The sequence below is a fragment of the Pseudopodoces humilis genome, chromosome 11 (assembly GCF_049639895.1).
Source record: "Pseudopodoces humilis isolate 2021_Gansu_Grassland_sample_001 chromosome 11, ASM4963989v1, whole genome shotgun sequence".
Classification (NCBI taxonomy): Eukaryota; Metazoa; Chordata; class Aves; order Passeriformes; family Paridae; genus Pseudopodoces; species Pseudopodoces humilis.
Window position 1 is genome coordinate 456,330 of NC_142210.1, and position 23,139 is coordinate 479,468.

The 23,139-nt window shown below is 41.0% G+C and overlaps 1 protein-coding gene across 5 annotated transcripts in view; it reads left to right on the top strand.

Annotated features, from left to right (window-relative positions):
• Positions 1-15,541, top strand: part of UGGT1 (UDP-glucose glycoprotein glucosyltransferase 1) — a 44,627-nt gene extending 29,086 nt beyond the window's left edge. For 2 of the 5 annotated variants that reach the window (XM_005529621.3, XM_014258396.2), the window contains 12 exons: positions 210-368; positions 2,054-2,139; positions 2,487-2,571; positions 3,573-3,661; positions 4,136-4,240; positions 4,811-4,895; positions 5,472-5,654; positions 6,835-6,995; positions 7,476-7,590; positions 7,826-7,942; positions 8,255-8,414; positions 8,832-9,760. In XM_005529621.3, coding sequence (XP_005529678.1) covers positions 210-368; positions 2,054-2,139; positions 2,487-2,571; positions 3,573-3,661; positions 4,136-4,240; positions 4,811-4,895; positions 5,472-5,654; positions 6,835-6,995; positions 7,476-7,590; positions 7,826-7,942; positions 8,255-8,414; positions 8,832-8,857 — 1,371 coding nt within the window. In that variant the 3' untranslated portion in view covers positions 8,858-9,760. Of the gene's footprint in view, positions 1-209; positions 369-2,053; positions 2,140-2,486; positions 2,572-3,572; positions 3,662-4,135; positions 4,241-4,810; positions 4,896-5,471; positions 5,655-6,834; positions 6,996-7,475; positions 7,591-7,825; positions 7,943-8,254; positions 8,415-8,831; positions 9,761-12,268; positions 12,284-14,453 lie in introns of those variants that run through there. The other 3 variants (XR_015773430.1, XR_015773431.1, XR_001331920.2) reach the window with 3 other exon arrangements.
• The last annotated feature ends 7,598 nt before the right edge of the window (positions 15,542-23,139 follow it).

Sequence of the window (23,139 nt, forward strand, 5' to 3'; positions counted from 1 at the left end):
TCTTTTGGTCCAGGCTGCTCTTAACAATATTTGTGTGAAGTTTGTCACTTGAAGGAGCTGAGCTCTTTGAGGTTTTTCTAGGTATTTGCCTAACAATAAAATTACTCTGGTAAAATAGTTTTTTAATTACTATGGCTACTCTAGAGAGTAACTGAATGACTAAAAGCTGGCACTTGAGAGCTGCAGTCAGCAGTATCTGCTCCTTTCAGGTGGACAGTGTTGTAGCTGCAGAGTATGAACTGGAGTACCTGCTGCTGGAGGGACACTGCTACGACATTACAACTGGGCAGCCCCCTCGGGGTCTCCAGTTTACACTGGGCACTTCAACCAGCCCTGTCATCGTTGATACCATCGTTATGGCCAACTTGGTAAGTGTCCTACTGGAAGCTGGCAACAGCCAGCTGCTGTTCATCCAGTCAGCACAGCCACTGCCATCAACCACACAGTGTTTTCTAGCGTAGGGCTATGGGTTTGTGGTGGAACTGGCACTCCACAGCTGCTTGCCATCAGAGCCACGTCATTCCTCACACTGATGTCTGATGCCTTGCACTCTCTCTCTCACCTCTTTGAAGATGCTCTCCTTTCCCTTCAGCTGACTGAGATATTCTGGAATATCTTTAAATATTGCCAATATTCTTAAACAGCCTTTTTCCAGGGAAGCTCAGACAATTGTTTTCCTGAGACAGGGTCCTCCTTAGGCCATCCACTCTGGTGCTGTGAGTCTCAGGCTGTCTCGTTTTTGGGACCCATTTCTTCAAGAGATCTATGGCATAAATAGAGAGTCAGCAAGAATAGTTGACATTGTAGAAAATAAAGGAAGTGTGAAAGAATGGTACTTGCTTATTTCAGTTGAGGAAAGGTGCTGGAAATCCAAGTGTATGATTGCTCCCTGCAGCTGCTTTTGTAATGTCACTGCATAAGGGATGTGTCTGTCCTCAGTGTCCACACTGGGCCAGGAGAAAGGCAATGGACTGAAATTGTGGCAGAGGAAGTTAGCTACTGGAATGTTTTCTTGATATGTAGTGTTAGTGGAAAAACTGAAGTAAATAGCCTCTTGTGTTGTTTTTTTGTAGTTTCTTTTTTTTTTTTTTTTAAACCTTTAAATTTTGTGAAGGTATTATATTTACTTAAATGAATTAAAAACAAGGAAAAATATTCACCGGTGCTAAATATTTATTTTAGAACTCTTACTCATTTTCAATTTGTGCTTTTTCTTAGCCAGAGTATATCCTAGAATAATGCAGTATTTCTTACTGTAGAAAGAAAGATGTCCCTTATTTTATTTGCCATCACATGGTGTGTTTATGTTGGGCAGTAAAACTCAGAAGTGTCCTTTTTCTAATTAGCTATACCAAAATTTTAAAAAATATTTTAAAATTTTCTTTTTAAAGCAGCCTGGCTCACATAGGAACTGCAAGCATTTGAAGCCACAGTATGAAACTGAATGGGACATTAAAAGCATCTCTACAGTTGCATGTATCTTCTATAGGTGTAATCTAAATCACAGAGGAAAATATTCAGATCTGAATCTGAATCTTAAAAATCTGAAGCTCAAAAAGACTTGAACACAATATTTAAATTTCACATTGTAATTTTTTAAGTTCTGTAGAAGAGATGCCTTGTAATATGTAAATTATGTTACTGCTTCTGCTGTACATGAATTACCACTCTGTAGAGCTTCAGAATTCCTTCAGATTTTGTTGTATACTTACAAATTAATGTTTTGAAATTCCCTCACTCCTTCATGAAGGCAACCTTTTGTCGGAAAAGACTTTGGGTTTTCCCACCAGGACAATGAAGACATTGATCTAACAAACAATGCCAGACTTTTTCAAGCTTCTGTCTCTTTGGGAAAACCCAACAATTTTGAATGGGATAATTTTTGGGGCTTTTCTCCTGTTCTCTAGGTTTAAAGCCATAAGGTTATGTTAATCAATGGTCTTGCAAATAACATTTTAGATATAAAACAGTGAGTCAAAACACATAACTTTAAGCCTAATTTTTCTGCATTTGCATTTTCCGGAAACTGCCAAATGTTCTTTTCACTTTACAGGGCTACTTCCAGTTAAAAGCCAATCCTGGTGCATGGACTCTAAGACTGAGAAAAGGCAGATCTGAAGATATTTACAGGATCTACAGGTAGATCAGGATAAGAAATAATTCAGTCTTTTTCTTGTAAAACTTCTGAAGTAGGTAGGCATTGTGATATGTGAATGTTGTGGTTCCCTTGCCAGTGTAGTGACCTGAACAGCAAATTAAACAGCAAATTACATTTCATACTGAACATAAGTTATACAAAGTGAAATTAATTAATTTTAAACCCCATTGTGTTCAAATAGATGTATTTGTTTCTTTGTCACATTTCTGTGTTTCTTTGTCTCAAACCTGTTTTGCAGTGCTGAGGCTTAATACGTGTATAAAAATGAACAGAAGAAATAAAGAACATATTTCTGCTTTGTAATAAAAGTATCTTGCTCTGTTTTCAGCCATGATGGCACAGACTCTCCACCTGAAGCTAGTGAAGTTATTGTTGTTCTCAATAATTTCAAGAGCAAAATTATTAAAGTGAAGGTGAGTTTAGAAACCAGAAGTGCTCTTAAAGAAGTCTGTTTGACCAACAGTGGGGGAGAAACTTGGATTATGGCCTGAAGCTCTCTTCCCACAAGCGTACACTTGAGGCAGTCTGCACAAGGCTCACCTCACAGTGTCAGGAGTAGAGAGCATCATCTGGAGACTTGGGTTTTTAATACAGGAGAGAATGACATCTAAGTCCTGTTCCTTGTGTATGTCCCTGAGATACAATTTCCTGACTGCTTATTACTTCAAGAAAAAGCAGTTTTGTATGTCCTGTATATGTCTAGTAATAACATTCAGTATGTCCATTGAGCCAGCATTTTATCTGTCACAGATAAACTGCATTCATTAGGAAATACATTTTCTGTCACTCTGACACAGGCTAGGTGAGAATTTGAAAAAAAAAAAAAAAAAAAAAAAAAGGTAAATTACTAATCTGCTGTCCCTTAGAGTTGCCTGTCAGGTAATGCCATAGCTGAGAAGTTCAAGGAGAAAAACTGATAAGAGATAACTGCTAAGTGTGAGCTGATAAGTTCACACCTGACAGCATTTACTTGTGCTGGACTAATTTTGGGATGTTCTCCCCATTCACTGTCTTGTCTGTGTGTCTGCTTTGGAGTCTCATTGGCCAGTTATACCACTTAGAGACTGGTGGAATTGGTGTGTTGATTTTTTGGGTTTTTTGAGGGGTGGATTGGTTTCTTTGAATGTTTTTCTTTGCCAGTCTCCATCATCAAGGTTGCTCACTAAACATCTCTTAGAAAACCATTTTAACAATCTAGACTAATATGCCCTTGGTGTCTAAAAGCTCCTTTGGAATCTGTTGGGGAAAAGTCACCTCATTATTGAGCTGTTTTCCCAGACAGCTTAGGTTACCTGTGAGCTCATGGGGTGCAATTCAAGTTGGTAAAAACAGAACCAGTGTCAGGATAACATTCCTGACAATATTTGCTCAATATGTGGTTCCAGCTCACTAAAGATGTGTTATGCTTTCACAGGTCCAGAAAAAGTTTGATATGATGAATGAAGATCTACTAAGTGATGGCACTAATGAGAATGAATCTGGATTTTGGGAATCTCTCAAATGGTAAAACTAACTCAATAATAACCTGCAACTCTCTTGAAACTGGAAAACTACTTAGCAATACCATGGTGTCTGTGAATTTTCACAGCTGTCTATTACACTGCTTAAATTCAAGGCTGCCATTCATTAGACTTCTGTTTCTGGAGATCTGGGCTCCTGCTCTGCGCCTGCTTTTACCTTCCCTTAGGCCCCCTCTACTTGTAAGCTTGAAAATATTGTCCTTCCCAGGAGCTGCACCACAACCAGTGCTCTCTCAGTCCAAAGGTGTTCATGTCTCTGAGCTCTTGGACCTTCCCTGTCTGTGTGCACAGTGCTCTTGCCTTGGGGAAGATGTCCTGGGCAGCAGGGAATGACACCAAAAGCCCACAGACCAACTGTATTAAAGCAAAAATGTAGTAATTTTGTGTATTTGCAGCCTTTCCTATAGAGCTGGCCCTTCCTATTTTGTCCTTCACAGAACCATATTTTTCCTTTCAGGGGATTCACAGGAGGACAAAAGAATGAAGATGTGAAACAGGATAAAGATGATGTACTAAATATATTCTCTGTGGCTTCAGGACACCTGTATGAGAGATTCCTACGGTGAGTTGAGAATTTATAATCCCAATGTGCCAAATGGTAGTGTCCTTGCACAAGGAAAAAGGTTACAATTTGCAAGAGTGTAAAAACCCTACTTTTTCAATGCTTCAGAAGTCCACTAGAATCTGCATATGCTGTGTCATAGGAACTTTTGTCTGCATAGCATTCATGAGTTAAAAATAAACTTTGTTTAATAGATGGTGTGTTGCTGTCCTAAATTTTATCACTACAATATAACCAATGTATTGTTAAGGAGTTACAGAATAGGTCACAGTTGCTTTGGAAAGAATCTGAGCTTCTGTTATTCTCAAAGGACTGTGAAAGCCAACAGGTTGTATATTCTCTGCCTAGTTAAAATACAGAGATGTTGGGGGTTTAGTAATTTTGTAGATAAAATTAAGCAATTTACAATATATTGAAGCTACCCACATTTTCTTTATGCATGCAGTTACCTGACACCTAACTGTAAATAGTTTAATCAGGTAGACCAACAGTTTGTAATTTATTACACAAGTCACCTTTCATGGGTGCCACTTGTTCCTGTAACTGCTTTATTTTTTTTTCTCTTGATAGCATAATGATGTTGTCTGTGCTGAAACACACCAAGACTCCTTTAAAGTTTTGGTTTCTGAAGAACTACTTATCACCTACATTCAAGGTTTGTTACTAATTAGAAATTCATTTGGTGGTGGGGAAAGATGCCACAAGCTGCTTCCTCCTCCCTTCCCAATGCTGCAGCATCACTTGGCTAAACCTGTACTCACCCAAAGCTGGAGAAAGCCTCCCAGATGAGAAGGTCAGCTGATGTGGCAGTGGGTCAAGTTTTTCTGGTACAAAAATTCTTCCAGTGTTTTTTTCTTGTTTTACATGCTCCCACTTACACTGCTTTGTACGCCCCTAAATAATTGTCCCATCTGTGAGTTTTTATGATTTGAGTAATGCATTCTTTTAAACTCATCTGTGGATCACTGTGAAAGGCTCAAGGAATTGTGTGGATAAAAATGCTGAAATATTTAGTTGTCTTAGGATAGTTGGCTCTACAATCTGTATTGCTTTTTCAGCTTGGGGCTCAGTGTTTTGTGTGAATTAACAATGAAACTAATTTTCTTTGTGGTATTTAATTTCCTGATGTTCTGTGCCTTAGACTGAAGTCTGTCTCTTGTAATGTGCTTTTCTTTTTCCTGCAGAGGAACAAAGAAATTAGATAAGCTGCTTTTTTCCCCTCCCTCTGCAGGAGTTCATCCCATACATGGCCAAGAAGTACAATTTCCAGTATGAACTTGTCCAGTATAAATGGCCACGCTGGCTGCACCAACAAACAGAGAAACAGCGCATCATCTGGGGTTATAAAATCCTCTTTCTAGATGTGCTCTTCCCATTAGCTGTTGATAAAATCCTGTTTGTGGATGCTGATCAGGTAACACAGAGGCTGAAGTTATTTGATCTTTTGGTTTTTCTTTCCTTTTTTTTTTTTTTAATAATAAGTTTTTGAATATGAATTCCACGTGGTTGGAAGGGTTGCAAATTTGAGCCTTTCATAGGCATGACTGGAGGTTGATTCTGTAATTATTGCATGCTTCACTGGGGGCTGGGTTTTGTGCCTGTTTCCACAGGACTGGTTTTATTGGCCTGTCTTTTACTGTTATGTGGTTCCTCATTCACTCACTGTGATTCCAGCTTGTTTGCCAAATAGATTCATTTCACCCTTCCATTTTTCCAGTTCAGTCTGTTCTCCCAGCCTTCAGCTCACTAACCACAGATGGTATTTTCCTAACCACCCTGCCCTCCCAGGCCCCTTCTTTTAACTTGGCCACATCTGAGTGGCTTTGAGAGGAGGAGAAGGCAAATCCCTTGTGCCCAAGGCCATGTCCTGCTGCAAGGGAAACGGGACTGGAAGGCTTCGTGTGTGCCCACTCCTCAACGGGTGGAAATTGCAGGAAATTTGCACAGTGAGAGCTGCCAAAACTACTCTCAAAAGTACATGAAATGAGAAGTACAGATTATCAATAAGTGAGTGTAAACTGCCTTGGGGGTTTTGGCACGTGTACAGTATGATGCCTTGCCAGGTCAAACTTAAGCTGAAGGATCAGTTAGGAGAGATTTCCAGCTACCCAGTTGTCATTTTAGACAGTTTGTTTCTCTGCTTGTGAGAGATATTAAGGCATTCTTTTCCCATTAGAGTGGTATTTTTAAAGTAGTGCTAGTGCCACATCTGTGTCAAAAAGACATTAAAAAGCTTTCATCCCTGAAGGGTCTGCAAACTGAAGAGGAAGGGGTACCAAGAATCACAGTAGAGTTCATGTATAGTGAGAATTCTTGCTGCTTGTTAAGGAATAGTTTTGCACTTCAGCTGTCAAACCAACCCCCATCAGCTTATTTGAAGCTCTATTTTATTTGCTCCAGCTCTAAGGGCAGGAGAGGCAACACCTTTTATGCTGTATTTTTGTACTACATACACATAATACAAAAGACTGCCACTTACATCAAGTAATTCTTCCTTTTTCTGTTTGCTCAGTTTAAATTAAATCCTGTACAGCATTTGCAAATAGCCTGTGGCAGGCTTCTAGAAATCAAACTAAAATGTCCTTTCCCTTCAGATTGTGCGTGCAGATCTAAAAGAATTGAGGGATTTTAATCTAGATGGTGCTCCTTATGGATATACTCCATTCTGTGACAGCCGAAGGGAAATGGATGGCTACAGGTTCTGGAAATCAGGATACTGGGCAAGTCATTTAGCTGGAAGAAAATACCACATCAGGTACTGAAGAATTCTTTTATTTTATTTTTTTTTTTTAAATAGAGGGGTAAAGTTTTTGTTGCTTCTTAGACTTAGCAGAAAACTAGCTGAGGTACTTTTTGCTTCCTGTTGCCTCTTTAAGGTTCCATGGCCTATGGCTCCTTGGAAGCACTAGGGACTGAAGTTATTTTCAGTTATTTTCAGTTATTTTCAGTATGCTACAACTTTTACAGATGAAGAATGAAGTGTAAACTGACATCTTCCTTTGTTAATAACAAATGTTGGAACAGGGACTGCAAGACAGCAAAGCTACGATAGATTTGTTGAAAATCCTTTCTAGTATCTGCCATGACCTTGTTAGAGCTGCTTTCCTTCCTTGTAATTGATCATCTGATGTGCTGCCACCCTGAGATTGTTTTAGGGTGTTGTGTCTTAGGGGTCTAGTAGGGCTGCAGTGTTACCCCCAATGAAATGTCATTACTAATTGTATCATCCATGTAGTGCTCTGTATGTTGTGGATCTGAAGAAGTTCAGAAAGATAGCAGCTGGAGATCGACTCAGAGGCCAGTATCAGGGTCTGAGTCAGGATCCAAACAGTCTGTCCAACCTCGATCAGGTGTGTTTTATTGTGTTTGATTTGTTTTATTGGGCTATGGTGTCCAGTTGGGACGGGGTTTTTTCCAGAGGACTTTGTTTGGAATGGGATGAAGTGTTGATTTATATTTGCATTGGGAAAAAAAGAAAACTCCTACAAAAGTTAACCTTCACAATACTGTTGATTTGGGAGGAGGGTTGCTCCTCCCATTCTGCACCTTGTGGAAACAGCTACTAACTCTCACTCTGCACAACAGGATTTGCCAAACAACATGATCCACCAAGTACCAATTAAGTCCCTCCCCCAGGAGTGGCTGTGGTGTGAAACATGGTGTGACGATTCCTCGAAGAAGAGAGCAAAAACCATTGATCTGGTAAGTGCAGGATGATTCCCTCACTCTTACATCACATTAAAATGCAACAACCAGTTTTAGAGGCACTTCACTCCCTCAGCTACTTGCACGTGCTACTTGCACGTTTTCAATGCTTGAGTTTTTTCCATTAGCTTCTGTATTTCTCTTACCTGGAGCAGTGGCATTATTATGAATTTGGAAAGAGACTTGGCACTGTTCTCTAGCTGAAATAAAGGCACATATTGTTCAGCACCAGCAGATTGATCCCTGCAGGGGGAAGCATACCTCTGTTGAGTACAAAAACCTTTTGTAGCCTCTCTGTTCTGTTTGCAGTGTAACAACCCAATGACCAAAGAGCCCAAGCTGCAGGCAGCCATGAGGATAGTTCCAGAATGGCAGGACTATGATCAAGAAATCAAGCTGCTCCAGAGTCATTTCCAGAAGGAAAAAGAAATGGGAACACCAGCTAAGATGCCAGGACAACACACACATGGTAATCTTTGTATTTCTGTGACTTTCTCTGTGCCTGTTGGTCTTGTGCTCTGTCCTCCCTCACTGTGAGCTTGTGCCATGCACAGGGCTGAATGAGGGAATGAATTAAATCATCAGGGAGTGCAATGGGATGGAAGGGCCTTGCTGAGCAATTTTGGTGTAATTGAACCTAATTCTGAAAGCCAGAGAACAGACTTGTTCCAGTTCTGTAAAAGACCCTCACCGTTTTTGCAATTTTCTGAGCTTGGCCTTATCTTAACCCTTAAGGAAGTGCTGCTACACACTGTGGGTGAGAATTGTTCTTCAGGCACTGGTACCTTGCAAAGAACAAGTCTTGGGAGGCTATACTGATTTTCAAACCAATCTGCCAATTGAGGCAGTTCAAACTGAGTGCTCATTTTTCTCTCTTCTTCTACAGATCCAGCAGCACATGTGGAATTATGATCCATGGAGAAAAATTCAAGTTAGACTTTTTCATAGACAATTTTTATATCAAAAGGTAGTTTTTTTCCGGTATGTCTGCAAAACTGCTGAATAATTGAATGAGATGATGTATGCATTTCTATTACTTGCCTTTGGGTTAATTTCTGCATATGAAATAGGATCTGGATTGCTGGAATTAGCATTACTGATGTTTTGCACCTGTGGTGGAGATGAAAGACCCCATGATGGAATTTAGTGTTTCAGAAACAAAGCTTCCAAAGAGTGGAACACCCTGTTCTTTCAGCTGTTGCTGCCTCCACCACTGATGAAGCTCCAGTTTAGCCTCAGATCTAACTTGAGAGTCTGGGAATTGCAGACATACGTCCTAATTTCATCTGATGGACATAATTTTTCCAGGTAACATTATAAAGTTCTAAATTATGCCTTGACTTTGGGACACTGTTTCACCTTCAGGTTTTCAAGCAATTGAAAATACTTCTTGGATTTGTTCAGTCTGCCTTTGACTTTGTAACAAAACCTGTATTATTTTGATTTTCTATTTCCTGTCTTCATGTATTGCCCAATTTTTGATGGTTTGGCTTAATGTAAAGTTACCACAATCTATTTAAATGCCCATCCAAATCCCTGAAGTGAGCAGAACACAGAATTTGGCAGCTGAGTTCATCCTAGCCTATATGACTTGAATCAAAGTGCCCTCCCTTCCTCCTGCTCCAAGTGTAAATGAGTCTGCGAAACTGGTAGGGCCTTACTCTTGCTGTGGTTCACTGATTCATGAATGTTTTTTTTCTTTATGAAAAATCTGTGGAAGCTTGGAAGTTTATCATCATGTAAATTTCATTAACTTTATTTTTCTTCAAACAGAGATGTCACATCAATAAAAACTTCAGAGTTCTTAGGTCTTAAGCTCTAGTTCCCACTTAGTCCTTTGATCACCCTTTTTCCTTGCAAACATTACAGTCCCAATTTGATTTTGGGGTTTCTGGATATTTCACTTGAATTTGCTTCCATTCTGTGCATAGACAAGAAGGTCTCTTCTTGCAAGCATTAATTACCCCGGGCTAGTTTTATCATTCATATTCATGTCTTCATTTTTAAAGATGCTGCTGCCATAGTTCTGTACTATGAACATACCAATTAAAGAAAATGCTCAAATCCAGTTTCCCTCATTCTGTAGGGTTAAAAGTCTGCTCCCTGTAGCATTGAGGAGTTGGAGAGTTGAAATGTAAGAACTAAAAGGAGATTTCTAATACAAAATACAGTCACCTATGCAGCTTGAGAAATCCAAACTTTTTTGGTTTTTGTGCCTCCTGTGTTTTTATACAGGTAAATGTTTTGTGCTGTATGACTTTCAACCCAATCGTAATCCTGACTTAAGATACTATTCTGGAATTGCTGTGTTATAAATCCTGTCATGTTTTGGAGGAATCTGAAAGAAGCCATCAGTTGTAGTGTTTAAACTATTCAGTAGCATGACTTAAGAGAAGAAGCAGCTCTTCTCCAGCCAGCTGAAGGAAGGGCCCAAACTCTTAAAAAAAGCACATTAAGAGCAACCTACAGATTTTATCAGCTTAGGTATTTCCCACTTTGTGGGGTTTTAAATTCAGATAGTCTGTCTGATGGCTCTGGAAATTATGGGTGAGGTGCCTTATGCTTCCCATCAAAACTGCTTCACATAAGGATAAGCAGACTTACAGTAGCAGGACTTTCTTCTAGTGTAAAAAACAATACACTGCCAACAAATGAATTACATGTTATGTTAATTAGCCTCTTTTAAACAGCTAAGACAGCACAGGGAAGATTGTCCTTTCTGTGCTCAGCTACAAATCACTTCGGCCTTGCTGGAGCACAAGGAATGGCACAGGAAGAAGCGGGCAGCAGCTGTGCACCACCATTCTCTCCAGGGGTGGATGGGGAAAGAATGTGCTCAAGCCCTCAGAACAAGAGCAGCTTTCTGTGAAAAAAGGCTCTTTCCTATCTGGAGCCATATTTGGCTTCTTTTTTCCCCCCCAAATTTTATTAGGAGCCACAAGACTGAGAATAAAGCAACCGCTTAAATTCAGTACATTTACAATGCTTCGTTGAATAAGAAAATACTTCTAAATTAAATGTCAATTACAGTTTCTTTTTTGCATTGTGCTCCTTCATTCTGATTGTTAATGTATGTACCTGAACACCCACACTATTTTTTTAAAAATTTTAAGATCTATCTAGCTATGGAGGAGATTTTTGTTACCTCTAGCTAACAGACACCATGCTCTTCAGTTTTTATAAAGAAATAAAAGTCATCTAGTTCACAATTGATACAGAAAGAAACCAGAGCCATACTGTGCAATTCTATACCTTTGCAGTACCCAGAAGAGTCCTGTAGCTGGTCTCAAGTACAATACAAAATGCAGATTGTACTGATGATTCTGAATGTGAACTATTCCCATTTTTTCTGAGAAGCTGCCATTTACTTCCACTTAAAAATAACAATCAAAAAGAGAACAATCACTTCTTTTGGATCTGTGCATATGTTTGCTCTTAGATGCTCAGTGGGGCCTTGAAAGACAAATAGTTTGTCACCCCCATCTAGAAAGCATCTCGGAGTGAGATGCTTAATGAAATTGAGCTGCTGCTGATCACAGCACTGATGGCCTGGTCCTGTAACTTGTAAGATTGATGATAATTAGAAAAGGGGATTGCAGAGGTCACAGTGTAGTTTTGGATCCCTCAGACTAGAAAAGCCACTTCCTGGGGTAAAGTGATGATGTTGTTCCCATCTCTGGCTACAAGCAGCTTGACCTCTTGGTGAGGGCTCACAGTTGAGAAATGCCCTGTACTTTTATTTTAAAAGTAAGATTTCACTGCCTGACTAAAAAGCAAATAGCAAAAAACCAAAACTTTAAGATTTCTCTTTCATTTGGCTATATGGGATTATAAAGAAAATGAAAGAGACATGTACAAAGCAGTAAATATCCAGTAACAGTCTTAGGAACCAAAACATTTTTAAAATTATGACCTGGTTTTATCCAAATCTTCTGTAATCTGTTCAAGACTATTCCATAATTCTGTGTGGCACCGATCCCAAGTGACCCATGGTATGGGGAGTTCCCTTGAGTGAATGTTACTGAGATCACAGTGAGTTTCCCAAAACAGTGGTAAGAACAACATAATAAAACCTCTGCTGTTCTTTACCCACGTCTCTCCTGTCAGTTGCTTTGGGGCAGATAACTGAGCTTTTAATAGTGTTCCTTGGAGTATATTTTTCACTTCTTATATGCAAGTGTTGGGATGCTGTTGAAAAGCTAGAAGGGAAAAGGAGGAGTTCCTCCTCCCAGCCAGTCTTGTTAATCATGGTATTTCAGTAACCCCTAAACTGAGGCACTTGTATTAAGCAATAGGAATATTTTATATAAATCTATGTTTTAGGTCTGTTTTTTTGGAACTCTGCCTACTACTACTTAAGAAGAATGTTTCTGTGTCAGCTTTCTGTCATTTCTTCATTTGATTTGCTTTTACACTGATACCTCACAGTAAGCACTTGGAAAGTGATCCTCCAGAAATGCTTCCAAGTCCAGAGGTGTGTCTGAAGTTCTTTCAGAGCTGGGAATGAATTCCAAACTCCTATGGGACTCTCAAAACTTCTTTACCAGAGCATCTTCATTAATCAAGAGCTATAAAAGTGGACAGCTAGACACAGGGAGCCCAATGGAATGCTACTGAGACATGCACTTACCTTCTCACAGTTGACTGTTTGAACTTGCTCAGGTTTGGAAAATGAGACCAAATCCTAGGAGACAACTAAAAGGGGAAAAGGAGGCAGCCAGAAAGAATAAATACACACAGTATGCCTGTGACCTCAACAGGATTTTGTACTCCCCCCACTTTTGCTTTTTGAAGTACCTATTTAAGCATGTAACTGTACATACTTGATGCTGAAGAACTGATCCCAGTCCACTCCCAAAGAAATGAGAAAAATTCTGATAGGGGAGAAGGGATGCAAAAAGTAGTTTTGAATCTTTTTTTTACAAAATTTTTAAAAGTTGCATTAACCTGAATACAACAGGTTTCTTTGATGGGCAAACTGTCCCATTCCTTGCTGGTTTGCTGTGTATCATTTAGGCTCTTTCTGGGGAAGACAGAAAACCACATGAGGGCAGGCAGCACTTTGTCTACAGGTAAACAAATCACCTGTCCACAAGCTGCTCTTGCTGCCCATTTCCATGGACTTTATTTTAAAAGGAAGATTTCACTGCCTTACTAAAAAGCATATTGCAGAGAAATAAGACTTTAAGATTTCTCTTTCATTTAGCCATAAGGCCATATAAGAAAATGAATATTTTCACTGACTTAACAAGATAAAAAGTCACTAAAATGCATTTCAGAGTCAGACAGCAGCAGTTATACTGCTCTTATCCCCAGGGCTGAGATAGAAGGACAGGGATACCTCACACCAGTCTGCCATGTATGCTGTGCTAAGCCTGAAGGGATCCTGCTCCCAAATTGCTGGTTTGGCCCGTCCAAGGCACACCTGGCAGTTCCTGTGCATACAAAAATGTCCCTGAGCTTAGCACAGAGCACACGTCAGCACTCTGAGCTGTGCTCTGGGTGCAACAGCCTTTCCTGCCCCATCCCCGGGGGCAAATTGCCTGCAGACAGCTCTGTGCTGTGCTAACAACCAGCCAGCACTGCCTGCAGGGCACAGGCTGCTGCATTTAATGCTGTCCCAGCAAACCCCTGCAGTCTGCAGCACAAGGGAAGCCCCTTTATCCATACAGGCCACACAGGGCCTTTCTGGCTGGAAGTTCTCTGCAGGCTCTGCCCAGCTTGCCAGGTCAGCCTTGGTGGTGAGTGAAGGTGCCCAGACTGCAAACCTGCAAAGGGGAACCAGAAGCAGCCCTCATCAGTCCTGGAATTCCTTTCCACAGCTGCATGGTGCCTCTGCCACACGTTTCACCAGCTGTAGCTGTCCAGAACACATCTTCACCTACTCTACAGCCTGGTTTGCAGTCACTGCAGAAATGCACCTCAGGGCAGGAGTTCAACCTGCACCCTCTGGAGCCAAGACTCTCCAGCCTGCCATCCCCAACTCAGAGTGGCCAGCAGGACATAAAGCACAAGGAACTGACCTTCCCAAACCCTGCCACTCTCCCCCAGAGCAGCCCTGCAAGTCACCACAGAGAGATTCATTGTGACACTGGATTTACACTTCATGGTTCCACCTTGGCTAACAGTGACAGTGCAAATATCCCAACATTCAAAGCTGCCCGCAAGGAAATTCCTCTCCATTTACTCTAGCCACCTCCTCTTTGCCACATAATTGTATTTACCCAGTCCTGAGGATGTCTTATGCATTAAACTCTCCATCTGTTTTGAGTTAACCTGTGGATCTTCACTAACTTGGAGATAAAGACCTCTCCCCCAGTCTCCCTTTTCTTTCTGCATGTGTGCTGGCTGCTCCTTGGAACCCAGGGAACTGGGCAGCATTCCCTCACTGGGACACTGGGAAAATCACTTCTCACTACCAGGGTTTATTGCTGCCTAGACTTTATTAAGAACACTGCTAAAAAAGATTGCTTTATTCTTGGAATAGATTGAATTTGTTCCTTTTTAGGAATTGGAGATGGGTGAGGAAAGAGAACAGCATTTCTTCTGTGTGAAAAGCTGGAACCAAGAACTCTGCAATACACCTGATTATGGCACAGCAGGGTCCTCTCCTGCTCCTGGGCAACAGGAAACATGATCAGCCATTCTCCTTCTCTCACTGGTGTTACTACACTTGAGCACAAATACCCCTGGAAACTCAGAACCTCCCTGGCTATGCCTGGGGGGATGTGGATTTGCAGAGGATCTGATGAGCCTGCAAGGTGTGTGTGTGTGTTTGTGTGTCAAGCACTCCCTGACAGCACCACTTAGAAAGCCAAGAAATGCTTGACCTTTCCCAGCTCACAGAGATGAGAAGGAAGGACCAGGACATGCTGTGACCTCTCAGCTGCCTCAGCAGTGCCACAGCTCAGTGCTCTCACCCAGGGCTGCTGTATTTCTCACCATTCCTCCTGTGCTCAGCAGAGTCACCTTGTGTACAGCTTTTGGCTTCCTCCTAAAAGATACAACAAAACAGAGAACCTGCTTTGTTTCCTTAAAATTAGTTTTCAGCAGTAAAAGTGCTTTTTTTTTTTTTTTTTTTTCCTGGGGAGTTTCCACCACACAGCTTCCCCTTTTCTGGGGAAAGTTTCCACTACACATACTTTTCCTTCCTCTGCTGGAAAGAGCTGGTCTCAGTTCTTAGACTCTTATTCTCCAACCTTTTCCCTCCATCTAAGTGTTTATTTGGTACAATAAATATGCAGTAGGTACTTCCAGACATCAAAATATTTCCCTTAGCCTTTAGACTGTTTTCTTGATATTCTCTCCTTTGCTTGGTTGAGTGTATTTTAATTTTTGGGTTTTTTTATAAATAAAATGGCACCAGAACTGGATACATTAAATTTCATCAACACTACATCAAGAAAACGTGTTTATATGCATGTGTATTTCTGTATATCCATCCTCATCCTCTAAGTATTTGTCTTTCATACCATCAAGCTCCACAGGAATCCTTCCACCCAACCCACTGAGAATTTCTTATGAACTGCTTTGTCCACAAGGATTACCAAAACTCCTTGTTGACTCAGGAATACAGCCCCCTATTTCCTGCAAGTCTTTGTGTTTCATATTCCTAAATGTGCAGTCTCAAACTTGCCAAATTACCAAAAAGCTTCGGTGGTTCCCCTGCAGAAGAGGCCTCAGGAGCTGGTGCTGCTGTGTGAGATTCACTGCTGCTCAGCAGCTGTCACCACAATTGCTTCCAGACCTCCAGGAAAGCACCAAATAGCAGTGCAAGGGAGAAGACTCTCAAACACCTTTTTGATAGGGATTCCCACTAAATATTACTACTAAAACTTTGCTAACTGGGTTTTCATTCTTTTTACCATGTGCCCCAGCAATACAGTAACTTTGTTTTGGAGCATCAAGGATTTTTTTTTAACTATTTATTTCTACACTCAGTGTTGCTATTTCCCCAAACCTAGAACTCGTCAAAGTTACACTGCTTTGACAAGAATTATGTCCCATAAAAAACCCTCAAGAGTAATGTCAGCTCTCAAGGCACCCCTGATCTCCCAGGAGCTTCCCCTCTGGTTTCAAATTCATGTTTGGACAAGTAGCTCTTTGCTGAGCTTCTCTGGAACACGTGCCTTATCTTCCATAGTTTATCAAAAACTAACTTCATTGAGTCAGTGACTCCTCCAGACATCTCTTCAGACTTTCTAAATACCAGCTACTGAGTTGTCCCTTTAGAAAAATCATAAAACACCAACTACCAAACATCTATTGCACCAGACTGATGAAAGAAATCTCAATATAGGTGCTATTTTAAAGATTTTTACATACAGCACACAGATGCTTTTTATGTGTCCTGCTTCTTATTAAAACAATTTTGCCATCTTCACCTAATAAAGCTTAACGAGTTAGGAATATTTTCCCAAATGTTCTGCTGCTTGCCCTTGAATTGAATTGTATTTAAGATGTCTTCAAGGTTGTGTTTTTCTCTCTTGGGGAAATAGGGCCTTATCTCTGCTGGCAGCCACCAAGGCCAGTGAGCAGCCCTGCTGCCTGAATTATGCTCCTGCCCCAGGAACATGGCTCTAACTCTGAATGGAGCCACACTGGTGGGATTTTCTGGGAAAACTCACTGCTGCCGCTCTGTTCAGATCTCTGTAAGAACACACTGCTCTGTTTTCACACGCCATAGCCTCAAAAATAAATGAGTGGCTGCTTTTGCCCTCCTGAATCTTGTGGTTATTTGTTCCAACATCACTGACTACTGGTTTGAAAGGTCTCACCTGAGTCCCCAAAGCCAGTACCTTGATAGCACAGCCACTTTTGCAGAATCTCCTTCCCAAATGTATCCAAATCCCATGAAATGAGTTGGGTTTTCACTCTCCCACCCCACTGCTGGGAAGCTGCTCAAACCTCACCACAGTGAGTGGTGCAGATCATCACCCTGTTGCCCATCTCAGCTTACAAATAGCAATGTCACAGTCTTTTCCCCTCACACCAACATTTGACTTTTACAGCTTTTTTAGTTTTCCTCTCTGCCACCATCCCTTTCTCACTGAATAAACCAGCCAGGTTCTTTAAAAAAAAAATAAGTGATCTCATAGTAGGTGGCACAATTTTCTGTTGGAAGCTGGCTGTCAGAATCATATGGTGGGCTCTCTAAGGGAGTTTTTAGCAGTGTGGTACTTTAAGATTTTAAAGAAAAGGATTTGGAGTGTACTGCACAACGATCTCAGGAGATGTTCTGAGCTGTAGATGGAGCCCTTGCACTGCTTTGAAAATCCACAAGTGCCTGCTGACCCCTTCCTGCAATTTCCAGCAGTTTTTAAAGTGGGAAAGACCTTTTTCCCCGTGTGGTCTAGTGTGGCCTTCCACCAAAAAAAAGAAAGAAAAGAAATGTGCTTCATTGCTGTGCTCACCACAATCAGTGAGTACCAGCTCTGTGTAGTACTGATCGCTCACTAGAGTTGCTGCTATTGTAAGGCTTTTCAATTAAATTTGAATATAGTTACCTTGACAATGTCTAAGTGATTCCAAGAAAAGGAGCAGCCAAACAGATCAAATTCTGGACTTATTGTGGCTCAGTTTTGCTTTGTTTGGCTGCTTTGGTGATTAGTTGAGGTTTTTTTTTTTTTTTTACTGCTTATTAATAATAAAATGAACTGAAACTATTATTTCAGTTACAACCAAATTTCCAGTGCAAGTCATGAGCCAACACAGAGACCTTTGCACTATGCTGAGGTTTATTTGCTCCACTCCCAGTCAGGACTATCACAAGCTCTTTGACAAGAGTGGGCAAAAAATCTTGTAGAAGGTAATTCAGAATCACCTGCATAACTCAAGAATCATCTTCCTGCCTCCTCCTTTCATGGCAGAAAGGACTCAGATGTAAGGGCAGAAGACTGACCTTCTCACAGGAAGCTCCTATTTCCAACAGAAACTCTAGTCTCACATCCCACTCAGAGAAACACTCCTGCCTGCCTAACATCAACGCCTAAAAGCTAACATAAGATTTAAAATCAAATATGTACTTTCCAGACTTTGATTCTATTTGCTGGTATAACCAATAAATCTGATTTCTTTAAAGGGTAAGCACTGGCTATGCAGTCAGTGTTGTGAATGTGTGTCCCCTTCTTCTGTGTTTGCAAAGTGACTGAGGCACAAAGTACCTGTTATCATCAGAGGGGCACGGAGAGCTGAGTATATGCTCTGTCTACACTTTAAAGCACTGAACTTCCACATTTTTGCCTGAGTTTCCAAGCCTTTCTGCTTACTTCTTTTGGACAAACCTACTGGGGTGCAAGATGCAATCCTCTTCCTCATTGCCACAGTTCCTGCCTTGCCTGTTTTCCCTCCACCAGAGCTGATGCATGAAAAATCTCTTGCCAGCTCATATACATGGAATAATAAATGTACCTGATCGCTCTGTGTCACTGATCAAAGCAAGAATTGAATTCTAAAAGGAGAAATGTGATCTGAAGAGAGCCCCATAAATTGAATATTTTAACATTTGGAGGTTGATTTTAAAAGCTCTTCAGCAAAGGCCAGGAATTTTAGGGATGAAGGTATCAAGGAATGCGATATTAAAGAACTCTTACTACAGGGACCCAACCTTGCAACCACCTAAATGCTGTCCAGCTCGTTTCCTCATTCACTCATTTACCTAAAGCTATGAAGCTTTTGTGTCTGTGCAGCAGAGAACAAGAGAGAAGCTGCTCCTGTAAATCAGCAGCTGCTCAGAGCATTACCCACAGCACTGGCCAGTGCACCTGGAGCAGAGACAATCTGAGAAATTCATCTGCTGCCAGCAACAGCACAGACTTGGAGGAAGAAATTAATTCCTTAGACAACAAAACCCCCCAGTCACTACCCCACAGCAGCCACAGGATTTAAAAGAAATACTTGTTTTACTTACTTTTCTTACTTTCTTCATATTTGAGCCTAACATGGAGATGAATCTGAGATGCACTTTTCGTGTCATGATCATCCAATTCAAACTCAGACCCAAACTTCCCTCTGTTGGCATCTACAGCGCCCTGAGGTGGGGAGGAAGGGGACAAGAAGTCACAAGCCTGGAACACTGCAGAATCTGAAACTCAAAATGGCTTTCTAAGGCACAGAATACTGAGCCCACCTGTGCTCACCCAGGTGTGCCCATGAAGAAGAGGGGAGTGGTTTCTCAAGCTGTCTCCTAGGCTTTCTCCAGCAAGAGTTCAGAGGTGTCCAACTCCAAAAAAAAAATTAAAAAAAAAAGGCTCTTCACGCTCCCAGCTTGTGTGACACAACAGAACCACAGGTTCAGTAATTAAAGAATTACTGAAATCAGTAGCCAGGTTATTCCAATAATCAAAATTGAAAACACAGCCAGAAGGAAAGAATTCATCATCTAATTATAAAAGCAGCACACAGCCTTCTCTAACTAATCTAGTAGCAGAAGGGAAGTGATCAAATAAAAACAAGCAGAACTGAACTACAAAGATAGAAAAACAAACCAAAGAAACCCACTATTGCTGAAATGATGGACTCATGACCTGAAAGCAGATACATTATTTATTTCAACTATTTATGTCCTTTTTTATTCCCTTTTGGCTCTGATTTGCTGTCACTGGTGTGCTACAAGGTCATTAGTAATGCATAGCAATAAATAATATATGCACAGTCACACAACTGAAATTTGTTTGTAACTCTGGCCGTGTGAGCATCTTGAATATATTATACTTGGGCCTTTTTCTGAATGGTGGCTAAGACCTGTACACACAGACTAGTTCTAACCTATAAAACAACAACTACAACATTTTGAGCTAAATTCTGGAGAGAAAGCAGACATGGAAGTACTCAGCCCAGAGAGCTGCCAGGAGGAATGAACTGAGGCACCAGAATTTTGGCCAGACAGTTCCATACAAAACACCTCCTCTGTCCTTCAAACAGCCTTTTGGATCCACAACTCACAACATTTCCATTCAGGTAAAAGCAACAACTGACCATACTTACGTGTCCAGAGCAAAAAGAGCTCAGCACATAATAAGAACACAAAATAGAGACATTCTAGCTTTAGAAAGTAAAATTTGGATTTTAAAGCAAAAAAAAAAAAAAACCAAACCAAAAAACTACCAACCCTGCACTGTACTAATGCTTTTTACTGTTATTAGCAAAGTAGTAAAATATAAATCAATCCTTTCTAAACATCTCACTGATAGTGAGTGAACTGCAGAATGGAGTGACACAGGTGCAGTCTGAGCTGCACCTACTTCAAATACATATATATATATATAAATATAAATACACTTCAAATATATTCCCAGCGAGAGCTGGTCCCAGCCCCGTTTCTTTCACCCACTGCATTAACTACACTGGAAAGCAAATAGGTTCAGCAAGCTGGTCTGATGAGAATAAATGTTTGGAGCTCTTTCTTTTGGTTTTTTGGGGTTGTTTTTGCCAGTCCAGCTTTCCAAAGACGCTGATTCTAAGGCCACATTGTCACTATGTACAAAAAGAGCAGGAGCACATGAATTTAAAAAGAAAAAAAAACTAACAAAAACAAACAAAAAAGCCTTTCTTTTGTGGCAGGGCAGAGATGGTGTGGTGAGATGGGACTAAGCTCATTTCTCAAACCTGCTGAAAATTACATAAAATTAGATGCAATGTAGAAGCAAACCTTTAAAGTAAAAGCAAGGAATTAAATGAAACAATTCTGTAGTTGTTAGTGAGAATACAACTGGACTTTCTGATGCCTGATCCAAGTCACTGCATTAACAACTCATATATCCATTGAAGCTGTAAATAAGCAGCCTAGAAAAACTCCCTTTATATATTTATATAGAAATTTTATATAATTTTATATATAAATATTATATATATATATATTCCTCTCGTTTCATGCAATATATTCCTCTCGTTTCATGCAATATATTCACATTCTAAGTATTTACTTAGCAATCCCCACCTATTATTTAAACACATTTGAATATAGTACAGCAAAGTATAATAAGCATGATCACGGCCCAGGACTGCATCAACTCTCTGATAGGAAATGCAGGAAGGCTCCTAAATCACTGAACTCTGAGCTAATTAACGAGGAGAGGAGCAAAAGGTAACACCAAGCACGAGACTGCAACAAACTTAAAACTTAGCAATTATGACACAGCTGCATCAATGTGCAGAACTATTTATCTGAACGGTTTAAAAGCAAAGCAAAGTAGCTTAACAGAAATCCGGGGTCCTGACCCTGCTTTAAGGTCAATACAAAACCAGCTTTGACTGAGATAGCCATTACTTATCTGCAAGGAGCTGAGTGCTACATCACCAGGCATCAGCTTTTCAAGCATCTCCTGAGAGCAAATCCAGAACAAGTGTCCATTTTCTCTGTGATCACAGAGCCTGTAGGAAAAACCAGAGCTCAGTCTAATCAGCAGTTTAAAGGTAATAATTTCACACCACTTGGCTGAAGCAGAACTTCACAGCTCATCAGGTAACAAGTGGAAAAATCGCTTTTGTCCTAAATTAGTTTCTTTTACCCTAGTGAAGATACCATCCTGTCACCAGGGATTACTGGAGGCCTGTTTAGTGTAGAAGTCATGCACAGGAAGAGATTTCATCACAGAGCTCAACTCTCACATTGACCACAAATTCTCACTTTCACTCATCAGGGCTCACCAAGATTTGGATATACAACATTACGTGTAAAGCCTGTGCATAAATGTTATTAAAGCAGGCCATAGACATGGTCTGTGTGCCATAAATGGAGAATGTGTTCAGTGTTCAGGCAGAAAGCCCAGGTTACCCTGATGGCCTGGACCTCACCCTGCAGGCGCAGAGAAATCTCCCTGATCTACCTGAAACCTTCCCTGCTGATTTTTCCTACAGTCCAACCAACAGAAAGATGCTCACATAAAATACTTCAGGCAAAGCCTGTCTGGCTTGGTGGTTTGAATCTCTCTGTTAAGGCAGAGGCAGGTTAGAAACTCCACACAAACCTCTCTGAGCCGTAGGGATACCAGCTCCTGCAGCTCCTCCCTTGGCAAACAGCACAAGGATGCACAGCCTGATCTGAGCACAGCTGGGTCAGCCACAGTCCTCAGTAAAATCATTGCACCTCTAGGATCCCTGCAACTCTCAGCAGTGATCTTGTTTTTATGTTTTTCAAGCTAAACCAGTCACATTTACAGTGACAACCTCACCCATGAAGGTGCAAATTGTAAGAAGTCGGATCCTGCGAGGAGCTGTGCTGCAGCTCAGTCACAGTGAAGCTGCTCCACATCAGCAGCTGTGCTGACATCAAAACACCCTACCCTGGTCATTCTGACACCCCAGCCTGCTGAGAATTCCACAGATTCCAAGATTCACAGAGTTACTCAAGGCTGTTCCTTGTGCAGTTAAAGCATGCCATATGGTAGCACACAATGATCTTGAATTCCAAAATTATTAGCCTTCAAAATAAAAATTGAATCCTGCTGCTCTGGACTGTTTCCACACCAAAGGCAGTAGCCAAGCAGTGGCTTTGCTTGCATTCATATGCAAAACCAGTAGAGAATATCCAGAAAAACAGATGCACAGTAAATTCCTTGAAAATTGGTTGCAGTCCTAGCTTGTCTCTGTAACACTGACACCTCTTAATTACCTCATAATTACCTCTTAATATGGTGCAGGAAGTCCAAAGTCACCTGTCTGGTCAGGCTCTTACAGGCATCAGCATCTGAGGGAAGTCAGGGTATTGTGGGCCCCAGAGAAAACCCTCCAGACTCCAGCTAAGAGAGAGGCTTTGCTAATTCCAGCCTCTTCTCACCCATCAAAGATGGGCAAGTTTCTTGCAAGTGCTCCAATCTCAATCTGGGGTTTGGCTCCAGTGGCAGAAAAAGTGAAGGTAAAAGTCTTTTCAAACCTAGCCTGGAATATGGAACATCCTGGAGATCTGCATCCCCTGCCTCCAACAGCTGTTCTTGCCAGCCCAGGAAGGTCTGTGACCTGCCCTGTTCCATCCAGAGCTATGGAGAGAAAGGTTTTGCACTGAGTAAAATCATTCCTGAAAATTTATACAGCTTTTGGATCAGAACCCTAAATTCCAGGGAACAGAAATGCTTGTCTCAGACTGGTTAGCAGAGCAGAACTCAGAATTACACAAATGGGCAAGAAGAGCTTCCTAAACCTAGAAGAGACTGACAATGCTCACGTGGTGTGCAGAGACAGCAACTACTCCAGCAGAG